General features: G+C 46.8%; 1 protein-coding gene across 2 annotated transcripts in view; it reads right to left on the reverse strand.

Moving 5' to 3' along the window:
- Positions 1–151: 151 nt before the first annotated feature.
- The window catches only part of LOC115537387 (collagen alpha-1(XVIII) chain), a 74,588-nt gene continuing 50,830 nt past the window's right edge, over positions 152–23,909 (reverse strand). Inside the window, exons 8-45 of one of the 2 annotated variants that reach the window (XM_030349289.1) lie at positions 23,504–23,636; positions 23,035–23,078; positions 22,296–22,466; positions 21,795–21,821; positions 21,589–21,651; positions 21,203–21,274; positions 20,738–20,791; positions 20,377–20,511; positions 18,982–19,035; positions 18,717–18,752; positions 18,060–18,176; positions 17,130–17,189; positions 17,016–17,051; positions 16,878–16,922; positions 16,705–16,767; positions 16,351–16,386; positions 16,107–16,190; positions 15,516–15,572; positions 14,734–14,796; positions 14,265–14,354; positions 13,801–13,836; positions 13,643–13,696; positions 13,376–13,432; positions 13,119–13,178; positions 12,579–12,620; positions 11,787–11,942; positions 11,593–11,617; positions 10,569–10,637; positions 9,263–9,288; positions 9,063–9,146; positions 8,396–8,540; positions 8,018–8,082; positions 6,684–6,812; positions 5,855–5,902; positions 4,915–4,977; positions 3,275–3,472; positions 2,548–2,663; positions 152–2,082 (exon numbers count right to left, since the gene is read on the reverse strand). In XM_030349289.1, coding sequence (XP_030205149.1) covers positions 1,884–2,082; positions 2,548–2,663; positions 3,275–3,472; positions 4,915–4,977; positions 5,855–5,902; positions 6,684–6,812; positions 8,018–8,082; positions 8,396–8,540; positions 9,063–9,146; positions 9,263–9,288; positions 10,569–10,637; positions 11,593–11,617; positions 11,787–11,942; positions 12,579–12,620; positions 13,119–13,178; positions 13,376–13,432; positions 13,643–13,696; positions 13,801–13,836; positions 14,265–14,354; positions 14,734–14,796; positions 15,516–15,572; positions 16,107–16,190; positions 16,351–16,386; positions 16,705–16,767; positions 16,878–16,922; positions 17,016–17,051; positions 17,130–17,189; positions 18,060–18,176; positions 18,717–18,752; positions 18,982–19,035; positions 20,377–20,511; positions 20,738–20,791; positions 21,203–21,274; positions 21,589–21,651; positions 21,795–21,821; positions 22,296–22,466; positions 23,035–23,078; positions 23,504–23,636 — 3,012 coding nt within the window. In that variant the 3' untranslated portion in view covers positions 152–1,883. The remainder of the gene's footprint in view (positions 2,083–2,547; positions 2,664–3,274; positions 3,473–4,914; positions 4,978–5,854; positions 5,903–6,683; positions 6,813–8,017; positions 8,083–8,395; positions 8,541–9,062; positions 9,147–9,262; positions 9,289–10,568; positions 10,638–11,592; positions 11,618–11,786; positions 11,943–12,578; positions 12,621–13,118; positions 13,179–13,375; positions 13,433–13,642; positions 13,697–13,800; positions 13,837–14,264; positions 14,355–14,733; positions 14,797–15,515; positions 15,573–16,106; positions 16,191–16,350; positions 16,387–16,704; positions 16,768–16,877; positions 16,923–17,015; positions 17,052–17,129; positions 17,190–18,059; positions 18,177–18,716; positions 18,753–18,981; positions 19,036–20,376; positions 20,512–20,737; positions 20,792–21,202; positions 21,275–21,588; positions 21,652–21,794; positions 21,822–22,295; positions 22,467–23,034; positions 23,079–23,503; positions 23,637–23,909) is intronic. The other variant, XM_030349290.1, reaches the window with a different exon arrangement.

Raw genomic sequence — 23,909 nt, forward strand, 5'->3', positions numbered from 1 at the left:
GGAAGTACTTAACCCTAACCCTTCTTGAATTAAATAATGCATTAATCGTTGTGATTATGTGCACTCATAATAATATTTAAATGTACGTAAGTAAAATTATCCATTGCATATGGGCTGCATTAACGAAAAAAAAACAACAACAACAACACAACAGGTTACAAAAAACAACAACTTTACTTGATGAAGCACCAATTTTTGTACAAAAACATATGCTCTTATACTTCTGCCTTAAAGGTAAATATTGTCATAGTTTTGTTCTTTGGTATTGCTTGGGTGAAATAACATTTGATGGCTCGGAAGGTTCCCTTTGGATTTTGTGATTCTTCTAGGAATGTTTTGCATAAAACAATTGCAGTAAAGAGGCAGAACGCAAAAGATCAATTTGACAAAATTTCACAAAAGATATGAAAAAACAAACAGCTACAAACGATAAATTACATTGTGGATGTCATCAATCTGGTTAAACATTAATTGTGGTCTTGGCATAAATAAATCTTTAATCTTAAATTAAATATCCCACATAGTTAAACGTACTTGAGGGTCGAGATCACTAGAAGTAGAAAAGGACAAAAAAACATTAGAAAAAAAAGATTTGTAAAAAAGAAAAAAGTACAGAAACAGATAAAATACAGTGCATCAAAATTAGGTGGTAAATATTGGAATTGTGAGTGCACCTTCCACAGACAGGGGGCGCAGTGATATTAATAAATCCTTATGATTTGTGTGGGTTGTTCATTAAACCTAACGTAAAAAGGACGAATGTAAAAAATCATCCGCCACTCCAAACCAGCCCACGTTTTGCTTTGTGGATGAACACACCTCTTCAAGCCCTTATTGATCCATTGGTTTAGGGTGTCACTGCTGTTTGTCCCACTGCGGGTAAGTAGGCTTGAAACAGTTTAAAAAAAATATAACATCCAGGAGCTACAAAGAACACTGAGGCTGCCAGCAACACTGGACTCGGGTGTCATGAATGGTAGGTGCATATTCTCAAAGTGTTTGGTCTCATTGCACACACACACACACAAAAGGCACATGAATGCCCGCCCGGTGGGACTGGACAGGGTGCGACTCGCAGAGCGAGGTTTGGGCGGGTGGGACTCAACCAGTGGTTGAAGTCCCGACATGTTTAGGTCTGAGAATCCTTTCCACACGTATCGATTTATCCCAGTCTGTCTCGCCCTGAATATCAGCGTTCCAGGGAACGCAGGGGATTGGCAGACGTTTGCTCAGGGCTGTCAGTCGTTGGTAAATCAGTTATTCGTACATCCAGGACCCTTCTCGAGAATCTTCAAACCTTTACTTTTATAAATTATAAATGTTAAATCTAATAATTACTAGATCACATAAAACACCAATCTCATGGTATCTTTTGCGTATGAGGCGACTCGAAGTGAGCTCCTGATTTAATTGCGCACTGCATTAGACCCCATACACATAGATGGGAGGGGGCGGAGTTAGAGAGGTCTAGATGGGAGGGGGCGGAGTCAGAGAGGTCTAGATGGGAGGGGGTGGAGTCAGAGAGGTCTAGATGGAAGGGGGCGGAGACAGAGAGGTCTAGATAGGAGGGGGCGGAGTCAGAGAGGTCTAGATGGGAGGGGGCGGAGACAGAGAGGTCTAGATAAGAGGGGGCGGAGTCAGAGTGGTCTAGATGGGAGGGGGCGGAGTCAGAAAGGTCTAGATGGGAGGGGGCGGAGTCAGAAAGGTCCAGGTGGAGGAGGGCGGACTCACATAGTTTTGGGTGAAAAGGGGCGGAGTCAGAAAGGCCCTGGTGAAAGGTGGCGGAGTCAGAAAGGCCCAGGGGAAAGGGGGTGGAGTCAGAAAGGCCCAGGTGAGAGGGGGCGGAGTCAGAAAGGTCTGGGCGGAGATGGGGGGGGCGTGGCCTATGTCTTGTGCGTCTCGATGCAGAGGACGATGTACTGGTTGGAGCAGCTGCGCGTCTGCTGGCCCAGCAGCCGCCCTGACAGCAGGTTGGACGACAGGCCCGTGACGGACATGTGGTCGGCTCGCCACGCCTCGCAGTGCTTGTCCTGCACCCGCAGACCCCTGGTGGCCGAACCGTGCCACACACTCTTCTGAGGCCTGGGGGGGGGGGGGGGGGGGCAGAGGAGGGAGGAGGGGGAGAGAGGGTGGGCTTTGATGAGATGCAGGGTGAAGATGGAGGACAGGGCACATGTGTTGGTGAGGTCTGGGGGCGCAGACTTAGATGCTACCCACTCAAAGGTGTCGCTGTACCAGTGCTGGTAAACGTACGCAGGGACGAGCACGCTTACACACAGACACAGACACACACACACACACACACGTATGCATGCACAAAGACACACAAACTCGGGACGAACGTTTGTACATAAACACAGAGATGCACACATACAGAAACGTAAACATGCACAGACAAACACACACATAGGTTTTAATGCATGCACGAACACACACACACACACACACACACACACACACACACACACACACACACACACACACACACACACACACACACACACACACACACACACACACACACACACACACACACACACAACGCACCAGAAAGGGTCAGCGAGGACGTCCCGTCCATCGAAGGAGTAGATGGGTATCCTGGCGTCGATCGGAGCTCCGTCGCCACTGAACACCGCGTGCCAGTTCCTGAACATCACATCACCCTGGAGACACACACACACACACACACACACACACACACACACACATCACACGATGTCACGTGACATTCCAAGACATGACACACAATTTCATCACATGACGCTACACGACATTCCAATGCATGACATCAACACCCTGACATCACATGGCGCCAAATTATGCACGTCACATGTCAATTCAAATCATCAATTCAACTTACATCACATGACCTACCATCACGTCACATGACACGAGGGCGAAGTGTGTTCTGGGGGCCTAGTGTGTGTGTGTGTGTGTGTGTGTGTGTGTGTGTGTGTGTGTGTGTGTGTGCGCGTGTGTGTGCGCGTGCGTGCGTGTGTGTGTGTATGTTTGTATGCGTGTGTGTGTGTATACGTGTGTGTGTGTGTGTGTGTGTGTGTGTGTGTGTATATGTGTGAATATGTGTGTGTGTGTGTATAGGTGTGTATATGTGTGAATATATATGTGTGTGTGTATAGGCGCGCGTGCGTGCGAGTGCGTGCGTGAAATCCAAACCTATGTGCGAGTTTCTCTACACATTACAAGTGTGTGTCTAGAACCGTCCCATGAGCACCCATAGCCCCACCCCCCACCCCCCCCCCCCCCCCCGTCCTACCCGGAGGTTGGTGACGGGCGTGGCGTGCCGGGACAGCGGGTGGACCACGTGGAGCAGGTCCTGGCGCCCGGACGACAGGAAGGCGCGGTAGTGCGGCGGCAGGCCCATGGCCTTGGCCTGCTCGAAGCACATGCGGTCGGCCGCGTCCACGCCCATCATGTCCCCCGAGTGGGGCTGGTTCAGCGCCACCAGGGTCAGCTGGACGGGGAGAGGGGGGGGAGGGGGGGGAGGCGGGGGGTCACTAGCTGTGTTTCCTTCTAAAAGGTGATGCGACTCTTTAGGAAGTTCGCAAAAAAAAGTAATACGAATTATGTGCGTTTCCATCGAGTGGTTGCAGCGGAATAGGGTGATGACGTTACACGTTGATGTCGGCAGGGTTGCTATGGCCGGTCGTTATGCGGAAATCGGAAAGACTGTCAGTCCTGTGTGTTCAAAGTTCGCTGCGTCACAGCTGTTTCGAAAAGTGTGTTTCCATCTCCCATTTTGCGAATTTACTCTCTTTCGAATTTCGGATAAACGAGCGGGTAAACCTTTTTGCGAAATTTGAGGATTTTTTGCGAATTTCGGTGTTTCCATCACCGTTTACTGATTCAATACTTCAAAGTTCGCATAAAATCAGGGGGATGGAAACGCACCTACTGTGTGGGCGGGGTCTGACCCTCGGAGGGAGTGGCTATAGGCTGACTCTGATTTTGGGGGTTGGCGCGGCGATGATGCGTGGCTTTTTTACACTTCACTATCTTTTATCAAATCCAATCCAAATGTATTTGTTAAGCCCTTTAAAACGACCGCCGTTGACCAAAGAGCCTCACAGAGTTATAATTTAAAGACATCAAAAAATAAAAGACAAGAAAACAGGAGAACATAATAAACAGATGGGTTTTGACGAGGCATTTAAATTTAGTTCATAGCTAAACAACACAATTTCTTCCTTAAATCAATGTAATCATCTCTTATACCCTCAATCAAATAAACTCCTAGCTTTAATCAATTTAACTGTCTCTCTTAAACAAAAACAAATGTATACTTTTACATTTTCACCCACTTTAAATATGCCCCAGAAGGATTGGCTTAGCGCCTTTATTTTACAGTACAACTGCCTCCTTTAATGAAGATAGTACTCCCCTGTTCTCCATCAATACTTCGATTAAGAAATACCAACAACTTTGTACAATTCAAATCATTCATTCATTAAAGGGCTCATGTCAGGCCACCAGGTATGGGTGTGATTAATTAATTCCTATAATAATTAAATAAATAATTAATCATTCCTTCCCTGTGCCAGAGTGACATCACAAGTGGGCGTGTCCACCCAGATATATGAAGGATAGATGAGCAACGTTTGCTACCGTCCACTGGGTAGGCTGGTAGACTGATCTATCCAGCGCGCATCGAGGTGGACACGCCCACTTGTGATGTCACAAGAGGCAGATTTTCCAAACGGCTTGCAACGCCAATCACGTCCCCGTGACACACACACACACACACACACACACACACACACACACACACACACACACACACACACACACACACACACACACACACACACACACACACACACACACACACACACACACACACACACACACGCAGTGAGTGAGTGAGTCTCGGTGGTGCCGGGCGCCTCTGGGACCTACCCTCTGAGAGACGGAGCGTACTCGCTCCATGGCGTCTCCTCTGGCCTGGGACGCCGGGCGGGGCTAGGGAAGAACGGGACACACAGTCCGTCAACAGGAGGAGTGTGTATCGATGATAACCAGTGTATGAAGTGTTATGAGAGTGTGTGTATCGATGATAACCCGTGTATGAAGCGTCATGAGAGAGTGTGTATCGATGATAACCAGTGTATGAAGCGCTATGAGAGAGTGTGTATCGATGATAACCAGTGTATGACGCGTCATGAGAGAGTGTGTATCGATGATAACCAGTGTATGAAGCGTCATGAGAGATTGTGTATCGATGATAACCAGTGTATGACGCGTCATGAGAGAGTGTGTATCGATGATAACCCGTCTATGAAGCGTCATGAGAGAGTGTGTATCGATGATAACCCGTCTATGAAGCGTCATGAGAGAGTGTGTATCGATGATAACCAGTGTATGAAGTGTTACGAGAGTGTGTATCGATGATAACCAGTGTATGAAGCGTCATGAGAGAGTGTGTATCGATGATAACCCGTCTATGAAGCGTCATGAGAGTGTGTACCGACGATAACCAGTGTATGAAGCGTCATGAGAGTGTGTGTATCGATGATAACCCGTCTATGAAGCGTCATGAGAGAGTGTATCGATGATAACCCGTCTATGAAGCGCTATGAGAGAGTGTATCGATGATAACCAGTGTATGAAGCGCTATGAGAGAGTGTGTACAGATGATAACCAGTGTATGAAGCGCTATGAGAGAGTGTGTACCGATGATAACCAGTGTATGAAGCGTTATTAGAGAGTGTGTATCGATGATAACCAGTGTATGAAGTGTCATGAGAGAGTGTATCGATGATAACCAGTGTATGAAGTGTCATGAGAGAGTGTATCGATGATAACCCGTCTATGAAGCGCTATGAGAGAGTGACGTTACCTCGTCCTGGGGGATGATGTTACTGGAGAGGTAGACCATGCCGCCAAGCTGTGAGGAGGGGAAACAGAACGGTAAACGTACCACCGCTGCACCCATGACCGCTGTGCGTATCACCATTGTACGTTTTCACCGCTGCACTGCTAACCTGCAGCGGTGCAGTGTGCATAGCTCACTGCTAACCGGTGCTAACATCAGCGGTATTGATAGGGATGCTATTTGACTACAGTATGTTAAACAGTATACACTGTGCTTTTACTGTGATGCTCTTTAATCTTGAGGTACGGTACTTCAGGACATTGTTTCTGTTTATGAATGATTTGATATTGTAAACTATATCTGCCGCTATATATCATATCCCATATCATGTATCAAATCATATATCATATATTTTTGTGTGTCATATTAACTCTTAAATTATATAAAATCATCACATCAGATCATATATATAATATCTCACATCGTATCATAGATGATATCCTTTCTCATATATCTCACATCATATCTCATATCATACCATATCTTAAATCATATCTCACATAATCTCCCCTCATATCTCATCATATTATTTCTTAAATCATATCTCACATCATCTCATCTCACCTCATACCTCATATTACTGTATATATCATATCATATCTCACATCATCTCATCTCACCTCATACCTCATATTACTGTATATATCATATCTCACACCCCACATCTCTTATCATATCCCATACCATATCTAACATCATCTCACCTCATATCTCGTATCATAGCTTACATCATATCATATCTCATATTATATCATATCTCATCTCATCTCTAAGGCTAGTCCGCAGTGTTTACCTGGACCTCCTTCCAGCCCTGGGAAACCTTGAGGAAGAGCGTTCCGGTGGCCGAGACGAAGGCCAGCGTTCCCTCCACGTCCCTCACTGTGTGCTGCATCATGGCCTCCCGCGTGGAGAAGCTCTTCAGCTGGAGGAGGAAGAGGAGGAGGAGGAGGAGGAGGAGGAGGAGGAGGAGGAGGGGAGGAGGAGGAGGAGGAGGAGGAGGAGGAGGAGGAGGGCAAGAACATGAGAACAGGGGGAGGAGAACAACTCAATAAGGTGGAGATGAACCCCACTCCCTTATTTTCTTGCCCTCTGGTCAGGGTTACAGGTCATTCATATATCACCTGTTAGGCCCTTTGAGACTGTCACTGTAGTTAAGAAATATAAATCATATAGAAATTGAAAAATCAGAAGAATTTAATGTCAGAGTTGAAGAGTGTCCTGGTACAACGTTATGTTTGGGTTTATGTTTATGCATTTTTACGTTAGTTTGACAATTGTGTCTATGTTTGCGATTACCAAAGTTATGTTTGGCTTTGTGTTTGTTTTCATTTTCATCGCTGATTATTTCCAAAAGTTTGTATTGTGTTAATAATCGCATTTCCGAAGGGTTATCGGGTAAACATAAGTTTACGTTTTGCGATTTCTACTCAAGCTAGCCGTTACCATTATTGTGCCGTTCCCAAGCAACTGGTAACCATGCAACCAGAACACTCCAAAGAGGTTGATGGACAAAGACCAAGCCTTCTGTAAAATGAATCCAAGATGGAGACCAAGGAACCGAATCACAGCGGAGCGAGAGAGAGAGACAGGGAACGAGGGAGAGACAGGGAGCAAGAGAGAGACAGGGAGCGAGAGAGAGACAGGGAGCGAGAGAGAGACAGGGAGCGAGAGAGAGACAGGGAGCGAGAGGGAGACAGGGAGCGAGAGAGAGAGAGACAGGGAGCGAGAGAGAGACAGGGAGCGAGAGAGAGAGAGACAGGGAGCGAGAGAGAGACAGGGAGCGAGAGAGAGAGAGACAGGGAGCGAGAGAGAGAGAGACAGGGAGCGAGAGAGAGACAGGGAGCGAGAGAGAGAGAGACAGGGAGCGAGAGAGAGACAGGGAGCGAGAGAGAGACAGGGAGCGAGAGAGAGACAGGGAGCGAGAGAGAGAGAGACAGGGAGCGAGAGAGAGACAGGGAGCGAGAGAGAGACAGGGAGCGAGAGAGAGACAGGGAGCGAGAGAGAGACAGGGAGCGAGAGAGAGACAGGGAGAGAGAGAGAGACAGGGAGCGAGAGAGAGACAGGGAGCGAGAGAGAGACAGGGAGCGAGAGAGAGAGAGAGTGAGAGACAGAGAGGGTCTGACTTACAGCTCCTGAGGTCCCAGCCGCCCCCGAGGGCCCAGGGGGGCCGGGGGGGCCCGAGACGGTCACCGCTGTCAGAACCAAAACAGAAAACATCCTTAGTGTCCGGGACCTAAGCCTCGACACACAGTCACTCATAGCGTAACATCCCAATGCTGATCAGGTCAAGTGCAAAGCCCCCGTAACCGTGTGTGTATGGTGGCAGCGGGGGACACGCCCACTTGTGATGTCACTACAACGTGCGGTAAAGGCCGATTTTCAGACGGCTTGTAGCGGCTAACCACACTCACACCCGGTGGCATGACCTCACGCTCTTAACCCCAGAGGGGGGGGACACAGGGACACAGGGGGGGGGGGGGGGGGTCTCTGTCGTGGAGGGTCTACCTGAGCCGTATCGGGAGGGGGGTCCGGGCGGGCCGGGGGGGCCGGGTTGGCCAACAGAACCGGGTCTACCGTAGCCCGGGACGCCGGGGGAGCCGGGGACCCCCGGCCGACCTGGGGGGCCGTGCACAGACTGGCCCGGAGGCCCCTGGAACGAGAGCTGGAGTTAGAGAGGAGCCGGGCGTGACAGTTTCCTATATTACTGCTATGCTATATATTAACTATAGGTAGTGTGAGTGAGTGAGTGAGTGAGTGAGTGAGTGAGTGAACGAGTGACGAGTGAACGAGTGAGTGAGTGAGTGAGTGAGTGAACGAGTGAGTGAACGAGTGAGTGAACGAGTGAGTGAGCGAGTGAGTGAGCGAGTGAGTGAGTGAGTGAGTGAGTGAGCGAGTGAGTGAGTTAGTGAACGAGTGAGTGAGTGAGTGAGTGAACGAGTGAGTGAACGAGTGAGTGAACGAGTGAGTGAACGAGTGAGCGAGTGAGTGAGCGAGTGAGCGAGTGAGTGGGTGAGTCTGTGTGTATTTTAATCTGTCCCACCAGGGCAGTGACATTCTTAATGCATTCATTCCTTCATGCTTCAGAAATCTATCCTACATTTTATTTACTGCACACATATATATCTTTATTTGTTTTTTCATTGGATGGGGTTTCCATGGAAACAGAACGTACCGTTGCTCCTTGTCTCCCAGGGATACCCGCGTACCCAGGCGTTCCCTTCTCCCCTTTAATGCCCTGGTCACCATGGCTACCCAGCTGGAACACAGACACACACATTGTCATATATTTACACACACACACACACACACACACACACACGTAGCGGCGATCAGAAGGGAGGGCACCGATTGGCTGAGCAGACCGTGACTTACCCCGCCTCTTCCGGGATACAATGAGTCTGTGGAGGGAGGACAGAGGAAACACAAAGGTTACTCACAACTAGTGGTGCAACGGTTCACGGGTTTCCCGTGATCCGTACGGATCAACCATCACGGTTCGGGACGCAAGTGAACCGCGGACCGGCTGATTAAAAAAAAAAGTTGTGCGTTGACGTGATCAGCGCATGTTTAGAGGACAATTCCGGTATTAACAACATCATCAAGTATCGTAGCAAAATACAGTTTCTGTTGTGTTTTAATTGGCGTTCCGTAAATCCCATTGAAACGTAAACCGGAACCGGAACCAGACGTTTTTAGGTTTGGTTGTAGTCTTCTCGCGTATCAACAGTAGGGCTAGAACCGAGCGAAAAGACTACAACCAACCCCCCTTGCAATGAGCATGAGTCTCCCAACCGAAATCAATGGATTTACAAAATGCCAAATAAAACACCACAGAAACTGTATTTCGCTACCAAACTAAAAAAAAGAAGATAAGGATGTCTGCATTGCCTTGGGAGAGTGTAGACTCTAAACTCCCCAGGCAATGCAAACATCCTGAATTGTAAATCCAGGGTTAGGGATTATTTACTATCCTATCCATGTTAAAAAGAAGAAGGAATAATGCCTCAAATTGCAAATTTTTTAAATATTGACCATGCTTAAAGGAAGCAGGATTATTAACTATTTTTTCACTTTATTTTGTTTTTACAGTTATTTTATTTTAAATGTGACTTTTTATTTAAAGTCACATTTGTCTTGTTATCTTTATTGTTGTTGTTGATCCGAAAATGATCCGACCCGTAACTCAAAAACCGTGACCCGATCCGAACCGTGAGCTTTGTGATCCGTTGCACCCCTACTCACAACGCTACTCATGTGCAACACATCATTCAACGATACAAGCCTCCAAGACAATTTGCCTGTTGTTGTTTTATATTACAACAACAACTGCCTTACTGAATCTAGTTTAATAATATTCATATTTATATGAATGGCAGACATCTGTGTGTACAAACTAAATGTTCATGTGATGTGATTGTTTTAAGATGTTAAACCGATCCCAATTGTTGTGCTGCATGGATTTTTTTGGTGTTGTGTATTTAGTAGTTTAATGAATGTCAAATAATGATGCTTATTTTGTCTTCCATTATCAGAGCATGTTACACATACCTAACCTCATTCCTTCAGACAGAGTAGAATTACACTATACAATGATGTGCTTTGAACTGCACTGAACCCGATCCGTTTGGTTCGGACTGGATTGTGGGGGGGGGGGAATGGGGGTAAAGATGGGACTCACTTTGCGAAGCAGACCAACCAGGAAGGCCTGGCTGACCTCTGTCCCCCTTCTCTCCCCTCGGACAGTTTCCTGAAGGGCCACCAGGAGCAAAGGGTAAAGGTTAGTCTGGTTAGTCTGATGCAGCATCAGGATCCCTCCTTCCATCTCTGGATGAAGGGACCCCCACTCTGAACGCCTGATGCCCCACTCTGAAGGAGGGACCCCCCACTCTGAAGGAGGGATCCCCCACTCTGAAGGAGGGACCCCCCACTCTGAAGGAGGGATCCCCCACTCTGAAGGAGGGACCCCCCCACTCTGAAGGAGGGACCCCCACTCTGAACGCCTGATGCCCCACTCTGAAGGAGGGACCCCCCACTCTGAAGGAGGGATCCCCCACTCTGAAGGAGGGACCCCCCACTCTGAAGGAGGGACCCCTCCACTCTGAAGGAGGGATCCCCCACTCTGAAGGAGGGACCCCCCACTCTGAAGGAGGGACCCCCCACTCTGAAGGAGGGATCCCCCACTCTGAAGGAGGGACCCCCTACTCTGAAGGAGGGAGCCCCCACTCTGAAGGAGGGATCCCCCACTCTGAAGGAGGGATCCCCCACTCTGCGTTCCTTCTCTAGATTTCTTCCTTGCAAACTAAGGGAATTTTTCTTGCCTCTGGGGGGCTAGGGTCAGGGGGGGGTCATACATTTACGGCCTGTTAAGCCCTTTGAGACTGTACCTGTGATTAAGGGCTACACAAATACAATTTAATTTAATTTAAATGAATGTTGTTTGTAGTCAGATTAACTGAAGTGGAACATTGACTTGTTCCACTATCTCGACCACAGGTTAACTGAACATCGTATGAAGGGCTTTCGATCCCTGGATCTTTTCAGTTGCTGCATGAACTCAGTTTCAATGTAGAAGTCCATCTGAGATTCATTCCCCTGATTTATCTATAACAACCTTCCATTCATTCTAATGCAAATTAAAAAAGATGAATAAAAACGACAGATAGGAGAAAATTAAGGATTGTTAAATTGGTATTTTTTCTTACCATTTACAGTACCATCCGCGTTCAGCTACAAAAAAAAAATTGCAATTAAACGTACAACTTATAAATAAAGTGATGACATCGATTTTCATGACATAATGACATGGTGGAGAGACATGCGTTGAGAGAGAGAGAGAGAGAGAGAGAGAGGAAGAGCGAGAGACACAGAGCCCCAGAGAGAGAGAGAGCAGCAGTACCTCTGATCTCGATGGGCCCCGGGCCCCCAGTCTGCCTGACACCACTAGTACGGTACAGTGAGTGAGAGGCACTCGCTGCCAAACACTCGGACGCAGACAGTGAAGGGTCGCCATGCAGGTTAACAGGGGACAGAGAGAGAGGCGGTAGACGGTCCACTAAGGGTCAGAGTGAATGAATGAATGAAATGATTTATTAATGAACGAGAAAGAGTGTGGGATTAATGATGTCCGAGTCCGGCGCGACATTTCCACGTCACAAACAAGCGGAAAATGATTCTGGTTCAGATTTGCACCAAACGTATCAAACCATATTCCCATCAAACAATATCGTTTTTATCCAAGATCATCCCTGCAGTTAGATTTCTCAGGGTTTGATTCATTCGGTCTGGGTCTGGAAGAAGAAAACGAGCATTCCTAAAGACAGATCTGTCTGGGTTAAAGACCGACGGTTGGTGAATCATCCCCGTTAAGGCACTGGTCAGGCAGTGAGGAGAACGTAGAGGACCCGACGCACGGTCCTCCGACGCATGAATCAGGGGTTAGGGGTGACGATTGATGGCCATCAATCGTCACCCCTAACCCCTGATTCATGTGTCGGAGTACCCAACACACGGTCCTCTGACACATGAACCAGGGGTCAGGGGTGACGATTTTGACGGCCATCCATGCAGAGGCGGGCCCGAGGTGCACGGAGGCGGAGCTACGCGGTCAGACGGCCCGCTGTTAGTTCGACATGCCGCGAAAACCAAAACGATGGAGGAGCACGTTCCCACGCCGGGTCACATGACTTACCGTGTTCTTGCAGTGGGGTCGGGGGGGAATGGGGAACACGGTCTGTGGAGGACAGGGGAGGGAGAGGGGGGAGGAAGAGGGGGGAGGGGAGGGAGGGGACAGTGTGAGCCGGCTGGTGGAGAGGTCTGTGTGTGTGGTTGTGGTTGACTGTGTGGGGTGTCTAAATGTAACTGTTGGACAACACACACAGGAAAACAGCCACACTCAAGGATAAAAGCAAATATACAAACACAAACTTATAGTCATTGTCTATAGTCTTATTTTGGAGTGAGTGAGTGAGAGAGAGAGAGTGTATGTGAGTGTTTGTGTGTGTGTGTTTGTCTCTCTATGTAGTGTGTGTGTGTGTGTGTGTGTGTGTGTGTGTGTGTGTGTGTGTGTGTGTGTGTGTGTGTGTGTGTGTCTTTAAGTATTGCTTGCGTGTGTGTGTGTGTGTGTGTGTGTGTGTGTGTGTGTGTGCGTGTGCGTGTGTGTGTGTGCGTGCTGTGCGTGTGCGCGTGTGTGTGTGTGCGTGCGCGTGTGTGCGCGTGTGTGTGTACATACTCCGTTGGGGCAATTGAACATGCCAGGGCGGCCGGGGAGACCGGGGGGTCCAGGAGGCCCCTGGTGGAAGAGGAGGAGGAAGAGGAGGAGGAGGAAGAGGAAGAGGAGGAAGAGGATCAGGGCTCCACCTCGACCACCATTGTGTGATGGCAGTTTAAACATCGAAAGGAAGCCCACAACTTCTTTAATAACGCATCATGAATTTTTCCAAAAAATGGGAATATCTATTGACAGACTTCCGCGTGTGGCTGACTCACCGGCGTGCTGTGAGAGGACCCGCTCTCTCCCTTAGCACCGGACACCCCGGGACGACCCTGGAGAACAACACAACGTTTAAACCGAACGATGGAGTATAGATGCAATTTACATTTACATTATCATCTCTATCATAAATCGATTCAAAAAGTACAGATTAATTAATATGCGGGAAATCATCTCTATGGTATCCTTTGTTTCTTGAATAATTATTTTTTTTATTTCAAGTTTAAAGCCTGGACATATTTCTTGAGCGTGTTCATGTTTACCGGATGACCAGGGTACCCAAACTCTCCCTTCGGCCCCTGCGGCCCCGTCGGCCCCTGTGAGGTGAGACGGAACGCGTTAGTTGGACTCTATGCCGACAACAGTGTTTACGTTGGAATAACTGACAAACGGGTGGTTACCACGACAACCGGGGACTTACCGCAACGCCTGCCGCTCCGGGCAAACCGCTATCGCCCTGGACAGGAACACAAGCACTCAGGTCAGGATATAGAAGACAAGACACTTGATTTGGAGATTACAAAAGACAAAATGTGGTTTTCTAGCTATTTGTGTTGTAAGAATTTCAAAAATCAAAAAAATATTGTTTTTTTAAATATTTGAAACTAATATTACATTATATTATTATAACTATTTTTTTAAATATTTGTACAAAATAATATGTTTTCTAAACAAAATATTTTTAATATTATTTAATAATAATAAAAAAATACATAATAATTTGTGGCTCAAAGTGCTACTGAATGACTTGTGTCTACTCTGGAGATTACAAACGGACCCTCAAAAACATTCTAACCAAAGGTGTGTGTTAAAAGTGAGTGGACATTATGTCTACTACTGCTACATGGTATAAATGGTGGTCAGTGATTGGTCATATGTGGTCACCTTGATTCCTGGAGGTCCGGTTACCCCCCCGAGGTCAGACATCAAGGAGCCGTCGGGCATCACGACAACGCCTGATTCTCCTTTCTCTCCCTTCACAGACACAAACACACACACACACACACACACACACACACACACACACACACACACACACACACACACACACACACACACACACACACACACACACACACACACACACATATATATACATAAGCATGTACAAATCTGGCTTCTGCTAATGTATAAGGGTGGGCTTGTATTGTATATAAATACTGGGTAAAATAACTTGTGTACGCTAAACACTTGTAATGTATTCCTCAATTAGAAATTAAATTAACTAAATTAATTTAATACTGTTGTGGAATATGAAGTGTAGCCATGATTAAATGGGCCAAGTTGGCTCCCGCCCTGTTCCAGTCTGGCTCAGAGAGTCACTTCATGAGGAGAACAACAAAGAAATATTTACCTTTGGCCCCGCTGGTCCATTGACGCCCGGCAATCCAATATCTCCCTTGGGGCCCTTTGGAGCCTGTAAATAATGAGTGGGATACGGAATATAACAATCGTGACAATCTCAGTCATCTGGCCTTTCATTAAATTCATGTGGTTAGGCGTAACATCCTGGCTCGTCTGAAAATACAAAAGCAGCTAAGAGTCCTTTGAGTGAAGAGATAGATACTGTGTCATTAGAGAAATAACAATGATGTTATTTTATATTTTGTTTGTTGGCCTTGGCAATCTGACTGAATATCTACATGTTCTAAGATACATGATGTTAAAGAGCAGGTAGAGGGCGAGGGCCTCTTGTTCCAGACGCCCACAGGTTGACTCTGGGCATTGTCAGGAATTATACCATTGTCTGGGGGTATACTAGATTCTGATTGGCTGCAGGGTATCCACTAATCCCTGATATATGGACACCTACTAAATAGTTCCAGTCAAATTGTCTGTTCAGCCTTCAAAACGAGAGCTGGTAAATTGTGAAAAATGCATTAAACTGAAATAAGAAAACGCGGTTATATGCTATAGACCCTATAGTATCTGGGGTATGCATAAAGGCTGGGACGAATTTCTTTTCTTTGGCAAGTGACCATGGTACAAGCAGGATAATGCCCTTCGAGGTGTCCATAATCAGGAATTAATGGACAACTAAGGCCTCCGCGACGTCCATTAATTTGGGTTAACCTGCCGATAGTTTGGAACATTCATGCTGTTCTGTGATTGGCCGAAGCCCGGACCGAGGGTTACCTGAAGCTCCACCATCCCTGAGAAGTTGTACACTCCGTCCGTGTCGTTGAGCATCAGCTGGACAGGAAACAGGAAGTTGAGTCTGTAGTTAGTTTGGTACATTTGTATTTCTGCTGTTGATACTGTGGATGACGGATGTTTATTGCAAGTCAAGTTTTGCCAACATCGGTTTCCACCTGAAGTGGTCAACACATGATGCCGTGTTCAGTGTCAGCGTTGTCGATGTATTCCTATCGATCCCACTCGAAGCAGGGGCATTGTCTGATCTCCGAAAATGAGTCTAAACGCCAAGGGCTATCGTCATTCATAAACCTAAATTCATGTTTCCTTTGTATATGATCAAAAAGCCATGAAAAGCAAGGGTCCATCTTTAATGGGATTTTTCTACCATTTCGTCATTTAGCAGATGTCTTTATCCAAAGTGCCTTCTGATGAGTAAAGCTTTAGGTCACTAAGAAGCAGGGCGGGGCCGGTGGCTGAAGGCTCCTACAGGTACACTGCGGACATCAGGGTTTGACCCCTGATATCTTCCAGGCTGGGGGGTCCAACCCATCTCAATGCTGGCCTCCTCGCCCATATCAGGTCACTCACCTCCTGGAGGTTTATGATTGGTCCCGGAGGCCCGGGAGGCCCTGGGGGGCCGGGTAGGCTGAGTCCGTCCCTTCCTGGTCCTCCCTGGAGCAGAAAAAGCGGCTTGATTTCAGTGTTTGGTTCTTCTGTATCTTGTGATAGCAACAGTATGTGTTTGTGTGTGCTTTTCTTTGTGTGCGTATCCATAAACTTGTGAATGTCTTTACTGAACAATGTGTTTATATTGTACGCAGGCGGATTTCACCTTTTCTCCGGTGTCACCTTTGTCTCCTTTTTGTCCCTGTGGAAGAAACGCAGGGTTAGGGAGAGAGGCTTTGTTCACTACTGGCTGTATTTCCCCCCCTGTGTCTGTGAACCAAAAAGCAGCGACATTCTATACACATTAAAAGCCCCACCTCTGATTGATGAAAAAGATGAACTCTTTTCTGAAAAATACTTAATAGTTATCAGGGTCCACTCCCAAACCCAAAAAGCTAATGTTTTGCATTTACCAAAATCCGCTTTAATTACTGAACAATCCGTTTTTTTTAATGTGAATTATTCTTGTTTTTCTTGAAAAGTTAAAGTTATTTTATTCTAATTTGTGTTGTTGACTGACCTCATCTCCGTTTAGTCCAAATGCACCTGGCTTGCCGGGAGCTCCATGCGCCCCTGACGCCCCCTAGAGGTCATAGGAAGACATTACCACCAGACTTACTTCTTACGCAATAGCCTGACAGCCTGAATGGCCACCAGGCACTTTCCCGTTGATCCTAAAGGCCAGAGACTGACCTTTGCTCCTGTCTTCCCTGGAGGCCCATCCAACCCGTCTTTACCCTGGTAAACAATCATTCATTTATTTATTATAAGTCGCAATAAATAAATGAAATTGATTCATTTAAACTAAATTTACTCAGTTAGTTAACCTACCATAGTTCCTGGAAGTCCAGGGATCCCAGGAGGTCCCTGTGAGAACACAATACATATAATGAGTAGCAGTAATAATGTGTTTAATTATAGTAGTATTATTGTTACATTCGTTACCTGAGGGCCTTTGGGTAGAAATGCACCAAAGCCGCTGGACTTTCCAGATCCTTCCAGATCCTACCAACAGAAACACGATTGGTTAGCAAGCTCATTATCAACAGAGTCATTATTAAAGTCTTATTGTTGATTGAGGCCCTCCCAGTTAGTAAGTAACTAAACAGTAACTGTTTACAACTGTGTAGAACTGTGTGATGTAAACTATAGCTTTGAGGTACACTCTGCCCATCATATTTTATTGGAAGAATATATCAGCCATTGGATGTTATTTTAATCAGATAAAAAAAAATGTATTCCCTATCAATAAGAATTGACTATAGATGTGTCAGGGTAATTTCAAGCAACAAGCCTGGTGAAATATTAGATGTTGCGACTTTGATGAAGTTTAATCAGGAGTGACATCTTCAAACGTCAATCCTGACAATCATAACCAGAAAGGCCACGATCAGCGCTGCGTAGGTCGGGCCTCAGACTTTGGGCGCGTTCCGATATCCAGACTTTCCGTACTTACTATACTTAGTAAGTACGGAAGTTCCAATTACAGTCGTGGCGAAAAGAAGTGTACTGAAAGGAGCCGGATGGTGCCCTCCAAACGGTCCAAACGCTGAGTGTGGAACGAACGGCAGCCATCTTAGCTACGTAGCGGAAGAGGCGGAGCCAGCAGCTCAGCGCGAAATAAAAGGCGCTTCAAAGGGTTCACCGTTCAGCGGGATGTTTTTGGCGGGTGGCAGGCCGTGGCGACAGTCACAGTCTCCGGTTAGTGCACCACGGAGTATTCGAATCGGAACAACACGCGCACTTAGTGAGTGTGCAGATAGTGCTCTACGTTTAAGTGTACTCATGGAAGTATGGCTATCGGTAAACAGCACTGCTCAGCGCCTCAATGCAACATGGCCGCTGAATATCTAAGGCCCAGTAAAGGAGCAGCACCTCCAGGTCCATGGTGAAGCCCCCGCCCGGAGGCCCCGGGGGGCCAGGGGGGCCGCGCGGCCCGGGCTTCCCTTCAGCTCCATCCGGCCCCGGGAACCCATCACGGCCAGAGTCCCCCTGAGAGAGAGAGACAGAGACACAGACACAGAGAGAGAGATACAGAGAGAGAGATACAGAGAGAGAGAGAGAGAGAGAGAGAGAGAGAGAGAGAGAGAGAGAGAGAGAGAGAGAGAGAGAGAGAGAGAGAGAGAGAGAGAGAGAGAGAGAGAGAGAGATACAGAGAGAGAGAGAGAGATACAGAGAGAGAGAGAGAGAGAGAGAGAGAGAGAGAGAGAGATACAGAGAGAGAGAGAGAGAGAGAGAGAGAGAGAGAGAGAGATACAGAGAGAGAGAGAGAGAGAGAGATACAGAGAGAGAGAGAGAGAGAGAGAGAGAGAGAGATACAGAGAGACAGAGACAGAGACAGAGACAGAGAGAGAATAGAGAAATTAGAAAAAATGGAAAACAGGCAGAAACATATCAATAAATAATAAAACCACGTAACTAGCATAATGGTATGGCAGATATGCATAGAAATATACGTGCATAATGGAGGCTTGTCTAATCAGCATTGATGATTAATATCAGGTCTATAGGAGTTCATTGATCAGGCCTTACCTTTGGCCCCGGAGTCCCAATGAAACCCATCTCTCCCTGTTCACAAAGAAAATAAACACAGAATCCTCAACTGATGCTTAAGAAGTTACATTCTTCGTTTAACTATTTGAACATTTCAAATAGTAAATCTTTAAATAAATAACAATCTTATTGAATTGGTAGGAGTCTGTAGCAATGCATCAAGTCAATGTTTTAATACATAGAATATTGTGAACGAACATAAAGGTACGGTTGCCATGGAACCAACCCCGCCGTCCCCGCTCACCTTGTCTCCCTTCGTCCCAGCGAGTCCCGGGTCGCCATCTTTACCATCAGCACCCTGTTGTCACGGGGACAATTAGACATTCAGCGTTCCCATGGATATTCAGTCGGAACGTGACAAGGGGTCAGGTGTTCCTCTTGAAATGAATAGTAGTTACTTCAAAATATCCTTCTGTTTTTATTCAAGTTTTTTTGTCCCAGTATTCTTTGCAATATTTGTTGTATTGTACCTCCAAGATCTTGTCTAGGATAAGACTGTGCTGATATTTGACAGGATTGTATCTACAGAAGGAAACAACTACGACCACATAAACATTTTCAAAGCCTCTCAGATAGACTGAGTTTAACGAACAAACACGATTTACCGTCTGGGATCAATAAAGTATCTTAAAGCTTATGTTCGCAGCATATCTGCAAATAGGTTATTACTGTATTTGCTAGCGGTGAATTAAAGTTTGACGTATTATTAAACTTGTATTAATTCAACCACTTGAATGACCACTTTGAACTTTTTTGAACTACATATGAGTGAATGCTACACACACAATGAATGGATGGTATGACTACGAAATATACACCGCAGGGTGTACGGTAGCCTCTACACTCATTCATGTAATTAGTAAAAAGCTAGCAAACGATTAAAACACTGAAAAGACACATTTTCCCCCACAGATGCTGTGGCTAAAGGGTCCTGACCATGTTCTCAAGCTTTTCCATTCGTTTCTGCCACAATGCTAACGCTAGCCATAATACGCGTGCCCGCACGCACACACACACACGCACACACACACACACACACACGCGCCTTGCCTCTTTGACAGTGCAGCAAGCTTAAGCAAGCAGGCAGAACTCAACATGGTGTCATGTTAAAAAACGTTGGGGGAAAATTCTGCCTTTTAGGTCCATTGGGACCAGACCATAATACCTGTCCAGAACCAAGGTCAGACTCAGACCCCGAACCAGACCCAGAACCAGAACCACCAGAGCCCAACCCACTTAACCACTCGTCAATAACCTGAAATAAAAGACACATGAGAACGGCTAACACCTTCAGCATCTAGTGAGGATGTGGACAAATCTAAATAAACAATGACAGTATTAAATAGTGAAGGAAAGAAACATAATTAATGCTGGAATGTACTAGAAAATACCTTTTCACATAGAAATTGTATTAATATTTAACGATGTATTAAACATATGTTCATGTATTTGTATTTTTCAACGATGAACAAGTAGGGGGTTAGGGGAATAGTGAGCGAGGAAGCCTGAAGGTAGACTGCGGACATGGGGGTGCGAGCCGAGAACCTTTCGACTGGGAATCGAACCCCCTCACCGCTGAAACCGTCCTCCCCTGACCTGCTTGTGTTATAACGTGATCCGGTTCTGGCTGAGTACTCACCGGAACGCCCGCTGCACCGGCCACTCCGTCCTTTCCATCTCTCCCGGGAACCCCAGGAGGTCCAGGGAACACCTCCTCTGACGCGGGCCCCGGAGGGCCAGGGTTTCCTGGGAGCCCGGGATGCCCGGGAGGCCCCTGGGAGGAACAGGGTCAGGAGATATAAGACCAATCAGGACGATGCAGAGAACACCTGCTATATTAGTATGACGTTTTCGCAACATAACTTTTCACAACACATCTTAAGAAATGTTATCGGGTTGTTTATTCTTTTTCTGAAATGCATGATTGCTACTTAGTTGACTTTTGGGTGCCTTTGCAATGTCAGTGTACGTGAGTTTCCCAAGCCCTGTGAGGAACTCACCCTCATGATCTCTGCGTCGCTGTCGAAGTCATCGAAGCCTGAGCCGAAGCCCTCCTAATAAAACAAACCATATATAAGATCAGGTGGATCACTGACCCCACCAAACATTGTGCACTGTTATACCAATGTTTACTATTCAGTCATTTCGGTTTCTCTTTCACTTTCATCCAAAGTGATTTAAGCTTCAATTTGTTATAATCAGCCTTTGATGAAGGAGCAGGTAGGGGTTAGCTCACGGATACCTACAGGTTAATTGTGGACATCGGGATTCGAACACACAACCTCTCGTCTGTGATTCATAACCCCTTACCCCTAGACTACCCTGCCCCCTACTCCTGTTGGTTTAGTCATTCTCCACCGGCTGGGCATAACCAGTAATCAGCTAAATGAATAAACCCGATGAACCGCTAACCCCGTCGTATCGACCATATCGTGTGAGTCGGTGATGAGCTTGAGCCGACTTACTGGGAGACTGGACCCTCTGCCCGGGGGCCCGGGGGGGCCGGGGGGGCCCTGGGACCCCATACCCGGATCACCCTGATGGGGGAGGAACCAGAGAACAGGTTGGTTGAGTCAGAGGTCGTATGATCATTACAGGTACATTACACTAGTTAACTAGTGGGTGTCCTTCCATCCATCTATCTATATTCATCCAGCCACCCATCTACCTCTCTATCCATCTATCCATCTCGTTCCCTAACCAATCATTCATCCATCCATCCATCCATTTAGCCAACCATCTGTCCTTTGGATGGATCCATCCACGGGACATTACACCTCCAATCACGCACCGCCCCAACCTTCCCTTCAGCTTCACAGGCATGGAGGGTTGAAGTCCAACTGCCCTGTACCTTGTCTCCTTTGACCCCGTTTTCTCCTGGCATGCCTGGAAATCCTGGAACCCCAGTCGGTCCCTTGAGAAGACGCAAGAACCACCGTTTGTGTTGAGTGACGTTCATAGAGGCTAGAGATGTTGAACTCAACTACAATGTAGGCGATATAAATGTTACAAGGATCATAAAACAATTACAAGTGTGCACTGAATGACAGTTCTTACCGAGACTCCGTTATCGCCTTTACCGCCCTAGAGAAGGAAAATAATTGTTATGATGGAACTTATGTTCATGTACAAAAATAAATACAAAAGATTAAAGTTGGCGTGACAAGTCATTGTGATGAGATCATTCAAGAGGCAGAGTCGAGATGATAAGAGAGAGAGACAGGCACAGAAAGACAGACAGGGACAGGCACAGAAAGACAGACAGAGACAGGCACAGAAAGAGACAGGGACAGGCACAGAAAGACAGACAGAGACAGGCACAGAAAGACAGACAGAGACAGGCACAGAAAGAGACAGAGACAGGCACAGAAAGACAGACAGAGACAGGCACAGAAATGCAGAAAAAACACACGAGAAGACAGAAACAGAAGACAGTGGAAAAACAGAACAGACAAAAGCATTCAAGACAGACTGACACGGACACAGACAGGCAAACGCAGAGAGAGAGACAGAAGCAGACAGACAGGTCAGATCATCCTGCCATAACCGGGCTCTGACCTTCTGTCCATCTTTGCCCGGTGCTCCAGCCGGGCCTTGAGGTCCCGCTGGCCCCTGCGTCCCCCTCGGTCCCGGGACCCCCTCCTCCCCAGAGCCAGACCCCTCGCCCGGGGATCCAGGAGGGCCTGCGGGCCCCGGGGCCCCTCGCTCCCCCTTCTGGCCCTCAGACACCTGGAGAGGCAGGGGATTGGTCCACGGTCAGCTGACGGTTTACCGGTCCCCGTTTAGCCGTTCGGCCGTCATCTGAAGCAGCTTAAAGTGACTTAAGACACATGTCCTTAAGGAGCTGGTCGGAGTGAGGAGCTTTGTCGAGAACGGCCAATGGGAAGGCTGAGGACACGGGGAATCAAACCCACACCCTTTGGTGGGGACGGGAGCACCCTAGCCTTGCCATGACATATAACTTTACATTTAGGGCATTTAGCAGACACTTTTAACCAAAGCATACAAAGTACATTGGTCAGAAGAGAGAGAAACAATATATCGCTGCCGGTGCAGTACACTTTACTGCCACTTATCGATGATTAATTGATTGATTACCCTTAGAAGTGTAATTATGTCTAGATGGATGAATGGATGAGTGAGTGATTTATTCATTGCTTTTGTGAGTTTGTGTCTGTCTGTGGCAGTGTGTCAATGTGCATGTGTGTGTGTAACCTGCGTGTGAATGGGCTGCTAACATACATGCAACACGGTAAGTTCTGACTGTTTGTGCAGAAGGTAAAAGCAGGAGACTTACGGTGTCTGGTCGGGAGGTTTGAGTTGATGCCACCGTGGGCCCCACTGTGAAGACACAAGTATTATTGACATGGTAATGATTCTACTAACAGTTGGACCTAGCTTCAGCCATCTTTGCTGCCATAGAAAAGATAGATGGACAATTTATAGACAGCAGATGGAGGATGAAGACTATAATGAAGCACACTCAACGATGAGTGTGATTCATGTGAGTGATGTGTTGTGATCAGTGTGAATATATTTCCTTTTCATTTTATTATGCCGATGTGTGTGTACTGCTCTCTAGTGGTGCTTCACAGAACTACCAAAAACTCACATTTGTATATTTTCCTTATATATATTTAAAAAAAATTAAAATTAAAATGATTTTAATGTTGGCCACTCAATTTTAATTTAACGTGCCAATAAAGCTCTACTGAACAGAATAGAGACAGACAGACAGACAGACAGACAGACAGACAGACAGACACCTTTCACAGCAGTCAACCCCTCCACTTCCTGTCCAGACGTCTCCTCAACTTCCTCCTCTTCATCGTCTGAGGAAGCTGCGGTGGGCGGAGCCTGTACCGGACTGCTGTCAGTCACCTCTGGCTGTGGGAGGGGCTAGAGACACACACACACACACACAAACACAGAAGCGCGCACACACACACACACACACACACACACACACACACACACACACACACACACACACACACACACACACACACACACACACACACACACACACACGTTAGCAGACTCATAAAGGTTGTGCGCATAGAGGATAGTCAAAAAGTGTGTTAAAGAGTGTTGCTATTTACATATGAGTGTATCTCAAATAATAGTTTCTCTCATTAGTTTCAGTTCTCTTCCTTATTTTGACATTAAAAC

This window comes from Gadus morhua, chromosome 23 (genome assembly GCF_902167405.1).
Source record: "Gadus morhua chromosome 23, gadMor3.0, whole genome shotgun sequence".
Lineage (NCBI taxonomy): Eukaryota > Metazoa > Chordata > Actinopteri > Gadiformes > Gadidae > Gadus > Gadus morhua.